This window comes from Aspergillus novofumigatus, assembly GCF_002847465.1.
Source record: "Aspergillus novofumigatus IBT 16806 chromosome Unknown P174scaffold_3, whole genome shotgun sequence".
NCBI classification, from domain to species: Eukaryota; Fungi; Ascomycota; class Eurotiomycetes; order Eurotiales; family Aspergillaceae; genus Aspergillus; species Aspergillus novofumigatus.
In genome coordinates this window covers 1,271,190-1,283,555 of record NW_020194276.1, presented here as the reverse complement: position 1 = coordinate 1,283,555, position 12,366 = coordinate 1,271,190, and the positions used below count along the sequence as shown (strand labels likewise).

At 53.7% G+C, this 12,366-nt stretch overlaps 4 protein-coding genes across 4 annotated transcripts; 2 read left to right on the top strand and 2 right to left on the bottom strand.

Moving 5' to 3' along the window:
* Positions 1-153: 153 nt before the first annotated feature.
* On the top strand, positions 154-3,550 carry P174DRAFT_502623 (DENN (AEX-3) domain protein; the record flags this gene model as incomplete). Its single annotated transcript, XM_024831106.1, has 5 exons — positions 154-1,012; positions 1,092-2,111; positions 2,173-2,409; positions 2,460-3,341; positions 3,383-3,550. Exons 1-5 carry the CDS (start codon positions 632-634, stop codon positions 3,548-3,550), a joined length of 2,688 nt encoding a protein of 895 aa, XP_024683822.1. The 5' UTR covers positions 154-631.
* A 594-nt stretch (positions 3,551-4,144) lies between these two features.
* P174DRAFT_439848 (SDR family NAD(P)-dependent oxidoreductase) lies at positions 4,145-5,477 on the bottom strand. Its single transcript, XM_024826912.1, has 4 exons — positions 5,222-5,477; positions 5,137-5,168; positions 4,733-5,063; positions 4,145-4,667 (listed from the first exon to the last, which is right to left on the bottom strand). Exons 1-4 carry the CDS (start codon positions 5,344-5,346, stop codon positions 4,211-4,213), a joined length of 945 nt encoding a protein of 314 aa, XP_024683821.1. The 5' UTR covers positions 5,347-5,477; the 3' UTR covers positions 4,145-4,210.
* Positions 5,478-5,695: 218 nt separating this feature from the next.
* Positions 5,696-9,764, top strand: P174DRAFT_439847 (TBC domain-containing protein). The gene has a single exon (XM_024826911.1). The coding sequence runs from the start codon at positions 6,071-6,073 to the stop codon at positions 9,380-9,382; it is 3,312 nt and encodes a 1,103-aa protein (XP_024683820.1). The 5' UTR covers positions 5,696-6,070; the 3' UTR covers positions 9,383-9,764.
* A 37-nt stretch (positions 9,765-9,801) lies between these two features.
* Positions 9,802-12,310, bottom strand: P174DRAFT_128127 (Zn(II)2Cys6 transcription factor). The gene has a single exon (XM_024821092.1). It carries the CDS (start codon positions 11,963-11,965, stop codon positions 10,220-10,222), a length of 1,746 nt encoding a protein of 581 aa, XP_024683819.1. The 5' UTR covers positions 11,966-12,310; the 3' UTR covers positions 9,802-10,219.
* Between the last annotated feature and the right edge of the window lie 56 nt (positions 12,311-12,366).

The window sequence follows — 12,366 nt, the reverse complement described above, 5'->3', positions numbered from 1 at the left end:
GTGTTATTCTCCTAGTCTTAACCAGTAATATTCACCCGAGCCGCCCCTTAGTACGAGTACCTAGTGCACCTTAGTTACCTTAGTATCCGGACTGGTCTTGTCTCCCCTGAGCTCTTTCCCTTTCTCCTCCTGTTCCTTTCTTAGCTCTATCCCGTCCTCTTTCTGTCCTCCTTCTCCTTCTCCCTCCCTCTTCCGTATCGTCCACTTCCCCCCACTCCCATCGCCGGTCCCCTACAGCTGAAGAAGAGGGCTCCCTGTTCTCTTTCTTCTACACGTCTTGACTCTTCGTTGCAAGGCGTGTTGAAAGGTTTGGGAAATGCTCATCAATTCGACCTGTGAGCAGTAAAAGCCTCATTCGATATCAGCTGTTTGGCTCAGCTCTCTCATTCCTTTGGTTCGGCTGCTACAGACCTCCTTATTTAACATTTCGTCTTTCTTTTGCTTGTCCTTGGTCAGCCTCCAGAAGCGCTGCAATTTGAAGCTTCTCGGTCAAAAAATCTCATATACCAACTTTTTATAAGCTCGTTTTATATCTCTATCATTCAATTGTATCGTCGAGTCGGATCCCGTATACCTTGGATCAACACTTGCCGAATAATTCAAAAAGCGCTGTTCCTGTTAAGTCTTCATCATGGGCCCATCTCTGAGAGATCACTCGTCCTTTGTCCGTCCATCGACTCGCGATCGGCCGGTAACTCGTGACCAAGGAGAAAATTCGCTGGTCGTTCCTAGTCGCACCTCCTCGCTTCATTCCCGCATTACCCAACCAATCCCCTCGCAAATGACCGCAAAACCCACGCAGCGCACACCCAAAACTCTCACTCATGCCTATATGGTGTGCGGTGTGGGCAGGGAGCCCTCGCAATGGGTGAAGGCTCCCGCCCCAGAGCAGGGAAAGATCGGCCACATGAAAGGTGCGGTGGGACAATTTTGGTTACCAGAAATCCTGGGAAGCAGCCCTAGATTGGAGCAGGACAATGAAATTGCTAGAGCCTTACATTCGGCAATGAGGGTAAGAAGTTTTTCAGAATATGCCAAATTTCAATAAAATGAAGCAAACCATGCAAGGGACTGGAAGCTGACAGCAACAGGCCTGTTTTCCTCATGATGTCGAAATTTGCACTGGCAAGAGCCAGCCTCACTGTGTTCACCATGCCTTTGTCCTGCAGCAAGATTCATCACATACCCTCTACGGCATTGCCTTGCGTGTCTGGTCTCGAGCCGATGAAAAGCGCGCCGAGACAATTCGTGAGCTGCGCAAGAAGACGGAAGCAGATTTCTATGATAACCCCGATGAGACCTACTGGATCCCTTACTGTCTTAGTTTCCTTTCCCGCTATCCTCTTTACGATCTGCTAGGCGATTACCTGCGCGGCATGTGGATTCACTGGAACAAGGCCACCAATCTTTTCCACGCTGAAGAGGTCTCGCGAATTCTGAGCTTCCCTGCTCCACGCCTGAACGATCTTGTTCGTATCGACATGAAGGACTACGCCTTGTGCTATCAGTTCCCTTCGTCGCCCACCGGTTTCCAAAACTTTGCCATGTGGCCCTTGTTCACCTGCCTGTCCATCCCCAACATCGTGGGTGTGGTTGAGGCCGCAGTGTCGCCAACTCGCCGGATCATCTTTGTCAGTCATTACCCAGCTATGCTGACTATCGCCGCTGAAACCGTTCGGTACTGCGTGCGAGTCTACGAATGGAGCGGCCTGTATGTTCCAGTCGTTCATGCTCGTCACATTAAGGACCTTGTCCAAGAGCCTGGTCCCTATATTCTCGGTGTCACCGCCGAATGCCGAACGCTATTCAACGCTCCCTCGGATGCCTTAGTTGTGGACTTAGATCGCAACTTTGTACTCACTTCCAGCCCTCCGAATGTCCTCACTCCTGGTCAGCGGACGAAATTTATCGACCGGCTGACACAGGCCCTGAACGGTGATGTCTCTCCTTCAGGTGTTCCCAATCACCTGCGGTCCGCCTATGCGGGTGGCAAGCTCATTCCCGCCGGTCAAATCATCGTCATGAGAGGCGAGGTCGAGAGTATCCAGGATCCTTCGTGGTGGAACCAGGATGCGGTCATGAGCGTCATGGATCACGTTTGCGAGAAACTGGTATGAATTTTATCCGAGATTTTAAGCCAAAGTGTATGAAACTAACTGCGCGAAACTTCAGGGTCGCAACACCGGCATGAAGGCCATCTTTGGTGGTTCTGTCAAGAAGCCTCTGATGACCAAGGTATCAATGCGTCATCTGAATGAGATTGTCCGCGAGCGCAACCAGTACTCTCGCGATGCTATGGAGGCTTGGCAGGACTTTATCAATCTGAAGGGCCGCATGGACACCGAGTTGAGCAAAGTCACCAAGCGAAACAACTTCTTGGTCGAGGAACTGGAGACCTGGAAGCAGCAGGTTCGTCTTCGTGGTCTGACAATTGATTCAATAATACTGACCTTATGCAGTTCCTCAAGTTCCAGGCCTTCGCAGAGCAGCTCACCAAGGAGACCGCTGAGCTCAAAGTCAAGATCGAGAACCACAAGCGTGAGAACCGCCGCCTCAGTGGCCTCATTGATCAGCAAAAGGACGACGTGGCACGTCTCACTCTCCGTTTGTCTGGCACCGAGAAGCAGCGCGATGATGCCCTGGAGGCACTGGTGCTGCAACAGGAGATTGCCGAGGAGCTGGAGCGTGAGAGGAAGCGCAACCAGAAGGAGCTTGCCTCCTTGCAGCACACCAACGCTTCTCTCGCCAGGCAACGCGACGAGGCCCAAAGGGTGGTTCTGCACCTCCGCAGTCTCATCAACGGTCAAACACATCACATGGAACACATTGTTCGCTCGATCAGTAGCTCCGCTGAGCTTTCTGAGCTGGTGGAGCAGGCCGAGGAAAGCAAGGAGAACGAGGAGAATGCCGCACCAGAGGAGACCAAGGAACGTGCAGAAAAGGCCAAGAGTCTTGCTCCAAACATGTCCCCAGAGTTGGAACAGCATCTGCTAAACCTGGGTAAGGAACAAAAGCGTCTTGCCCGCCTCAGCATTACGGATGTTGCGGATCGCTACCTGCGCGACAAGACCGATGCCATTTCGGACATCATCCGCAGCATCAGCGAGCAATGCGCTGCCGCTGTCGAGGGCTTGCATCTGGCTCAAGATGCCGAAGAGGACGACGTAGACGAGTCGGGCCAGCGCACACCGGACGGCAATCGCCTGGCGCCAGACTTCGACGGCCACGATGGACGTTCGACCCGCGAAGGAAGTGAAATGGGTGACGATAACAGCACCCTGCACCCCGATCATCGGACCTCTAGCGTCCCCCGACTCCAGACCTGGTTCACAACCGCTCTAGTACGTCAATGTCGATGATCAGCAGCTCGACATTCCCGGAGAGGTCGAGCCAACAATATGGGCCAGGCGAGATCCCGACCCGGATCGTCGAGGATGACGACGAGCGTGCCCACGAAACCGATGGTCTTGATGACCACACCGAGACAGGTACTCTCTCCAAACAGGGCAGCGAAGATCTGATGCGGTCAAGCCCCCGGCTGCTCGCGTGATTGCTCCATCGACAAGATGATGCAACGCTTCATTTTCGACGACTTTGACACGAATCCTGTTCCTGCTCAGTTTCAGAATTAGAGCGCGTTGTGACCAATTTTTTTTTGGCACTCTCCCGAGTTTGGATCTTCCTAGTCCTCTTCCTTTTCTCCTTTATTTATTTTACTTGGATATTCCCATAGTTGCTTCTTCTGAACGGAGGTGTTATACTTTCTTGGGATTCTCGGCGGACTTTCTTCCTTTTCTCCTTACCATTGTACTCTTTGTCCGTTGGGGTGTTTGCCTTGGGCTACTTTAATTTTCTATTCCCGATACCGAGATTTTTGGGCTCTGGTGTTGATCGTTTTATATCCCTCTCAGTTCTTCTGGCTCCGTCAGGTGACAATGCCCAAAGTCCCTGGCCTACCTGCAAGCCGCACATTTGAGCTATCCCAGCGCCGCGGACGAGCGGACCGGAACCCACACTCCCTAGTTTTGATCACTTGCTATCCATATATCTCCTTTGTCTATAGCTGTAACGGCTGCTTTGAAAGCTGCCGTGAAGTCTGGAACATAGTTGAATTGATCAACCTACCGTCTGGTGTTCTTACGGTGTCCTTTATATCAACGCTTATATTGTCTCAAGTAACCCATATTTACAGGACCGAGTAGAAACCACCTTAGGCCAACTTGCCCGGCACGAAAGGGTGACCAGCACTCAATCCGCCACATACTGCCCACGCCTGCCCATTGACGTAGCTACTCTCATCACTCCCCAGGAACAGAGCTACGCGAGCCACCTCATCCGCAACCGCACCCCGCTGCAAGGGATTCAGCTGCCCGATTTTGCGTTCCGTACCGCGAGCGCGAGCCGCGTCAAACACCTGCTGCGTCATCCCCGTCTCGATCAGACCCGGGCAGATAGCATTCACGCGAATGCCAGTACCAGCCAACTGATACGCAGACGTCTGGGCAATCGACACCACCGCCGCCTTCGAGGCGGAGTAATCGGTCGATCCGGCGTTCGAGCGCAGCCCAGCAACGGACGCCGTGCAGATGATCGAGCCGGAGGGGTACGGCTTCGCCGCGGAAGTCACCTTCATCCCTAGCGAAGCGTACTTGACCGCCAGGAACACACTACCAAGCATCAGAATCAGCACCCCGGCCCTCCCCCTTCATCAGTTATAAGACAAAGTACTCACCCAATGGTATTCACCCGCAATGTCCTCGCAAACTCATCCCCCGTCACATCCGTAAACACTTTATTCTGCCCTACGATCCCCGCATTCGCGAAGAAAATGTCCAACCGGCCATACCTCGCAATCGCATCGTCCACGACCGCCTTGACGGCGTCTTCCTCCGCCGCGTCAAACACGCGGATCTGCACCTCCACACCGGGATACAGGGACTCGATCTCGCGCTTGTGCGTTCCCAAGTGCGTGTCTGTGAAGTCGCACAGGTAGACGGCTTTTGCGCCGTTGTGGGCGTATTGGTGGGCGCTGGCGCGGCCGATGCCGGCGGGGGAGTTGGCGCCTGCGTCTCGTTAATACTCTTCTTTACCCCAAGGGGGAATTGGTGGAGGGGATGTGCAGTAGTTCTGGTTTACCTGTTACAATGACGACTTTATCTTTGACGCGGCTGGAGGCTGTTAGTATGGATTGAATATGTTGCAGACAGGTAATGGCTCTTACGGTCCAACAGAGTCAGGCGCAACCGTGCGGATTCTGGGGATATCCTCGAATTTGCCTGCATCGGGGATACCCTCGACCAACTGCTGGCTGACAGCTTGGAGGCGGCGTTTGGCTACTCCGGACATAGTGCAAAGAGATAGATAGAATGGTGCTATGCGATTAGGTGTCAGGTTGGAAGATCCGTATGAGAAGAGGAGCTACAGGATTGGAGATATTGCGGAGTAGTCGCTAGATAGACCGTCATTTTAAATCCACGTCGATGCGCTGTTTCGGGTGATCTCTAGCTGAATGTTCGGCTGCTCATGCGGAGAGCCGAGGCAGGTCTCCCCAGAATGCACAAGTGGCATAGATGACTCATCAAGGAGTATAAACGAACTATGCAGTGGGCTGGGGTAAGTCACATGACCTCTTACACGTCATGGCCCATGCGGCCACCAAGAACGCGTGAAACAATGGACCAGAACTGGTTTTTCCCGTTTACCTTTTTATGAACTCTCTGTGTGATTGTGAGAGTTTTGCTGTCTGTCTCCTGTTTTTGCCATCTGGATAATTCTGGTATTCGGTCTGGCGTGTCGTGTTGTGCTGGTCTGCCGGAATGAGCTTACCGTCCCTCCTGGCTTCGTCAAAAACGATCTACTAACCCCGAAAAAAAAAGCATCGGACCACACGTGGGGAGGGCAAAGTCTAAAGAAAGGTCCACGCGAGGACTTCGAGGATCCTTTGATGCCTGCAAGCTCCCGTCATACTACATCGGCGCTCTTGCGCAGGAAGAGAATATAAATCAAGCATTCATGAAGCCTATACTTGAAACCTCCTTCTCCGTTTGCTCATTTCAGCGCCCCACGAACCATGGCGGAGCGCGATATCCAGCAGCTACTGCGTCGTTCCTCTTCGCGAACCTCGTCCACCTCGCGGCACAGCCAAAGAGCTAAGACCGTTCGTGCTCGGTCTCAGAAACGCCATTCTGCCTCCTCCAATGCCACCACCACCGACCTCACCTCCTTCCCCTCCCTCTCGCCGGATCGCTCACCCGACGGCTTCGTCGGCCAGCCCGCGCTGAACCGCGCCTTGACGAACGCATTGCTGGACGAGGACGCGGAAGAAGGTTCCGGCGATGTCGCTCGTGACCGACGGTCCACCCTAGCCAAGTTGACCGGGGCGGTCCCCGCGAACTTTGGCCGTGCCTCCTTGTTTGACGATTCATTCACCATGCATGACTTCCCCGGTGCGCTGCATTTAGCGGATGACTCGAGTATCGAACGGTTAATAGCCAGTATGGGCGCAGTGAAGCTGGTCAGGCAGTTCGCCCGCGACCTGGCGCAGCGGGATGCAGAGATTTCGGCGCTGCGTCAGCGAGCGGATGCTAGGGAGCGGGAATTGAAGAGGATGCTCCGTGAGGTTTCCGTCTCCAACCAGGATATTGAGCGAAGACTGTATGCTCTGGAGAATTCTCCGCGCAAGGATTCGGACGGTGAGGACGCTGAACACGATGCGGAGCCGGCAGGTAATCGGGGGCGAGGAGTTCATGGGCTCATGCAGCAGGCGATGAGTGACGGGGTGGGGTCACAGCTACATGAGGACGACTCGGTGCACTCTTCAGATCAAGTCCAAGCGACTGTTCGTGGGCCGCAGCGCTCGGAGAGTGACTCGCGCTCAGGCACGTCGAGTGTCGATTCAGGGACTACCAGAAAGAGACAGAGCTCTGTTCGCGGTTGGCAGGATTACATCTTCGGCAGTGGTACCGCCAGTCGGAAAACTAGCAGAGCGAGCAGTATCATGGACGATGTTGGGGAGGTCGAGGAGGACGCCCACCATCGGCGTGTTTCAAACAATAATCGCCGGAAAGCGCTCGATGAGCAGCTCTTTCAACCTCCCGGCGAACGTACTGGGGGTGGCATAGCTGCAAAACGTGCAGTTGCGGGAGTGGTCAGTGGAGACGATGCTAGCACTCATTCCCGCAAATCGTCAAAATCAATATCGTCGTGGACGGTCAGACTGTTTGCTGGAGGCTCTCAGAATAGTCGAGATGAGAATGACGCGGGATCCATCCGCAGCAGAGCGTCCTCCGTCCATCAGGATAAGACTAGAGGCTCCTCGTCCACGTCCGCAAATCCCAAAACGACACTGTCAGCGGTCGCAGCCTTGAAACGGATCAACAGCAACACGAGCATACACAGTGCGCCTGGCAGATCTACCAATGGGTCCACTGGGATTGGCAGATCAACGGCTCCTTCTGGTCGACGGCATGCAGCCTCAAGCGTATCTCAAGCCGCAAGCTCCGAGGCAGGCGACAAGAGCTCCACTAATCTGGGGCCAGTCGAAATGGATGCCATTCTTCCCATGGAATCTCGACCTCCAACCCTTTCTTATATGTATAACAACTATCAGGCTGGCGAGCTACTCACCGATCGGTTTGGATTCATCTACGACCAGCGTCGGAAAAAGAGGCAGAGAGAAGCTGCTATGTCCAAGAATAACAGCAATCGTCTGAGCATCGCTGAAACACTCAGCAGCTTCCGCACCGAAACATCAGATGGAGATGACGATGCCGACTTTCAAAACACGTTGCAAGGAGCTGCGGAGCCTCAGCGCTCACCCTGCTCGGTTTCACCCGAGGACCCAGAAGCTGGAGCTGTGGCTATACGAAAATGGCAGGATTATCTAAAGTTCCCAACTCGGCCAACGGAGTTACTGTCTCACACCCCATCAGCCGGCCCTATTGTGTCACTTACCACCGCAAGCGAACCTCCGCCGCGTAGTACTGCAGTAGCGGTTGACCGACATGGCTCGCTTTCCGTCAATCCAAATGCTCCGCCATCTGCATCTACATCCACGGTCGTCGCTGATCGTCCAGAATTTGCGGGAACATCCGCCGATGAGCCCACGACTGCAGCCGCGCCGAGTGCGTCCACAGAGAATGAACCAGTCAAGTTGCTTCTTGAGCAATTGACAGAGCTCCACGATACCCTCCAGCGGGACAGGACCGTCAGATGGAACGAGTTCATGCGCAAGGTGCGCGCAGAACGCAGGAAGGAGGGAGAAGCTGCTGCTGCTGCGGCTTCTACTCGAGCTGCGCAGTCCGTCGATACACCAGAAGCATCTCTAGCAGTCGGCGAAGTAGTAGGAATAGCTAATCTGGGGAACAAAGGCAAGGTTGGCCGTGCAAAGTGGCGGGAGTTCCGATCGCTCGTTCTTGGCGGGATCCCCGTTGCTCTGCGGGCGAAGATTTGGTCCGAATGTAGCGGCGCATCATCCATGCGAGTGCCTGGTTACTATGATGATCTGGTGGCAGGTATCGGCGGCAGTGAACCGGACCCGTCAGTGGTGGCGCAAATTGACATGGATATCAACCGGACGCTGACCGACAACGTGTTCTTCCGCAAAGGTCCCGGCGTCTCTAAACTGAGAGAGGTGCTACTGGCATACTCACGCCGCAACCCGGAGGTGGGATACTGCCAAGGGATGAACCTGATTGCCGCTTCGCTGCTTCTCATCACCCCGACCGCAGAAGATGCTTTCTGGATTCTCGCCTCGATGATCGAAAACATCCTCCCTCAGCATTATTACGATCATGGATTACTTGCGTCGCGAGCCGATCAGGTAGTCCTGCGGCAGTACATCTCCGAGGTGCTACCCAAACTAGCCGCACACCTTGACTCGCTGGGTGTCGAGCTCGAAGCTCTAACATTCCAATGGTTCCTCTCCGTCTTCACCGACTGCTTGTCCGCCGAAGCACTCTACCGCGTCTGGGATGTGGTGCTCTGTCTCAACGTCACCAGCGTCGTTACTCCCGGACCTGGAAGTGGCTCCAACTCTTCAACCCGGGAGACCAACGATGCAACCAATCCTTCTGCCCAAGACATCGCATCGGGAAGCGGCGGCGGCAGCACTTTCCTTTTCCAGGTCGCTCTCGCCCTCCTGAAACTCAACGAGCAGCAGCTCTTGACCACCTGCTCCACCCCGGCAGGACTATACACCTACATCAACCACCAAATGACTAACCACGCCATCAGCATCGACGGGCTCATCCAGGCCAGCGAGGCCCTCCGGAACGTCGTCCGCCGCGAAGACGTCGTCGCTCGACGGGCAGAGGCCCTGCGAGAAATGAGGGAACTCGGCGGACCGACTCAGTCAGCGGACGCTGAAGCCAATCCCGCATGACCAGCTATCACAGTCTCTTGACGTCACTTTCTTTCCCCCCTATCCATACAGTGTTACTGCTTCCACTATGATACCATTCCGTTCCTTAGAAACCGCACTGTTTTTCTTTTCCTTTCTTCATTCCTTTATTTCTGTTCTGAAGAAAATAGACTTGATGAGTGTACACGATCATCTAGACTGGGGAGTTACGGCGGGTTTCAATTGGGTCGGCCTCGTTTCTCATACATTCCTTTTCTTGAACCCAGGCACAAATCATGCGTCTATTGGCAGAGAGACCAGCGAGCAAGCCAGCAAAAGACATTAGCTTTATCATCTTCATCAATTGAGATACCCAATTCAATTTGGCTTTGCTGATTCGGCTTTGAATTCTTACTTCATTCTGGCAGATTGCTTTAGTGGAATATGTTTGATCCGAAACTGTGACAGTTGAAGGATAAAGGATAAAAGCATACTCCGTATATATCAGATATAGGTTTATCGCTCATGTAATACGCCCAAGAAGCGACATGTAATGCTAGACGCTGACCTGGTGACTTCATTTTGCTATCTCCATAAATTCATGAGGGATAGACATTTTGATTGAGATTCTGGCCTACATTGTCAGAAGCAACGACAGATCTTGCTGAGAATACATGGGATTTGTAAGGTGTTCCCTCGGCCGCACCCAATGTCCATCCGGCTGATCATCAAGTGGACCAGTAGCTCTCGGCGTAAATCATGTGCTTTCTCGGATATGACTTCAATCATAGTTGTGGGTATCAAGGCAGATTTTAAGGAAGACTGCGTAGAATCATATCGGGCATCAATCAGGTTGGAAGGCAAGGGCGGCACAGCTATTCAGCTGGGGAGTGCCTCTGGCAACCAGAACCGGCCACCGTCAAGGACAGTCGTCAAATCCACTTGCAGGGGCTCCGCGGCGGGCCGCAGTCCAACATCCAACACGTCGCGCGCCACAGCCTTGACCTGTCGCATTATCGCCTGAGAGATCGCCCACGTACGCGCCAGAGTCTTGAAGACACCGATGGTGAGACTCAGTCGTTCCCGGCTGGGTTCAGGCATCCTCCCGGCTTTGACGGAGCAGGATGCTAACTGCACGATGGAGCTGAGAACCAGCGCGCAGATGAAGAAGGGTGTATGTTTGACGACTGGTAATCGGATGGAGGCTAACTGGGAGATGTCCTTGGCTGCCTTGAGAGCTTTCATGGCATGATCATTGTGTGTGAAGGCCGGGATGCTGCAGGGACCATGATGTCCGCAGATGACTTCAGCAGCAACCGCAGGTGACGATAGTAGGTCGGATCGTGGGAAGTTGAGGTAGACACTCGCTCCGTTCGCGATCATTTTCGCCTGGAACATCATCTCGTCCACCGACCCATCTGGACGCATTAGTTCAGCTTTCGATTCGGGAAGATGGTGGAAAAAGCTGTTGATACGCGCGTCGATCGCCTCCACATGGTCTTCTTGACCCTCAAGCATGTCCTGAATGGTAACCACCCGCCCGAGAATACGAACAGCTTCGATCCGATAGGTGTAGGAGGAAAAATCTCGCTCCTCGTCGGCAAAAATGTGGTCATCAAATTGAGCAATGGTAGGAGGCGGTGGAGCGGCCAATCCATCCTGGAAGATGCGTTCCTCGCATGGAAGGCCGACCTCGAGTGGTACTAGGCTGGTGCGGAAGGTACGCTGGACACCCAGGGCAGTTAACATGCCTTCTACTATGAACAGTTCCCACCAAGTGCGTCGCAGACTTTCTTCCCGTATCGGATCACCTCCGCCCATGGAGATGGCAAAATCCTGACGATGAAGTCCGAGTTCGAAGGCCAGGTCGACGGCCGTAGCGAGGCATTGCCCGGCTTCTGCCCGCTCGTTTCGCGAATGCAACACAACAGCCAGCAGCAGAAGTGCCTGCAGCTTCTCCACGGAGCTATCTTGCTCCATCGCTGACGACATCACGGAGGGTCTATATACCTCACTATTTGCGGCGGGGGTAAAGTGGGAACCGATGAACTTGATAACATGCTCGAGAAATGGCGGCACATGAGAGCGATAGAGTATACGAAGCGGAGGAAGGATCGGATGCGAAGGGTGAAAGTACGTATAGTAAATATCAATGAGATACCCATCACCAGCGACGGAATTCACCGAATCGGGAGTGAGAGGGCAACCGTTGCTGACCGGCGCAGAGTCCGACACTAGTGCCTTCTCGTTGTTGAGAATGGAGTTATTCGAGTCTGAAGAGGCGAAGCCGTTTGGGAAAATGTAAGAAAGTCCGTCCGGAACGGTCCAATCCTGGGAAGTATCCAGTAGTGCGACCGACTGGAAGTCGAACGAAGACGATTGATCAGAAGAGGGTGTCCGTTCGGGAGACGACGGGTTGGCGCGCCGTTTCTTGGAGGGTCCTTTGTACCCACGACGAGAAGGAGTGTACTGGCACTCTGCCCCTGTGGCTGCGCAGCGGCCACAGACAGGGGTCACCCCGTCACATTTAAGATGCTTATGGCGACAGAGAAGACAAGCCAGGAGAGAAGGACCAGAGCCCTTGGGCTGAGAAGGGTTCTTGGTTGGAATAAATGGTCCGTTCATGATGAACCGCCACGCAGCTTATCAATTGACCAACATATATCAAAACGACCAGACACGTAGTTTGAGATTGGAGGAAAAGAGGGGATTAAGAGGATGAGGGATGAGCGATGAAACGAGATGGTAACCAAGATTCAATTAGCTCAACTGAGCCGTGGGAAGCATTTGATAGGGTTGGGGAGATACACAGGCAGGTAGGAGAAGTGCGGACCACCATCTACACCTATATAGTCCAGAAGCAAGAGGTATCGGTTGGAGAAAAGTGATAGATAAACGGTTGGAAGTGGGTTATTTGAAGGACGATGAAGACAGTTAGTCTAGACTAGAAGGAAGCCAGGCTGATAGGTCGACGGGTCAATTGAGAGTCTCAAGACTTAAAGTGGTGGCTCAGCCCGGAGGGGAGC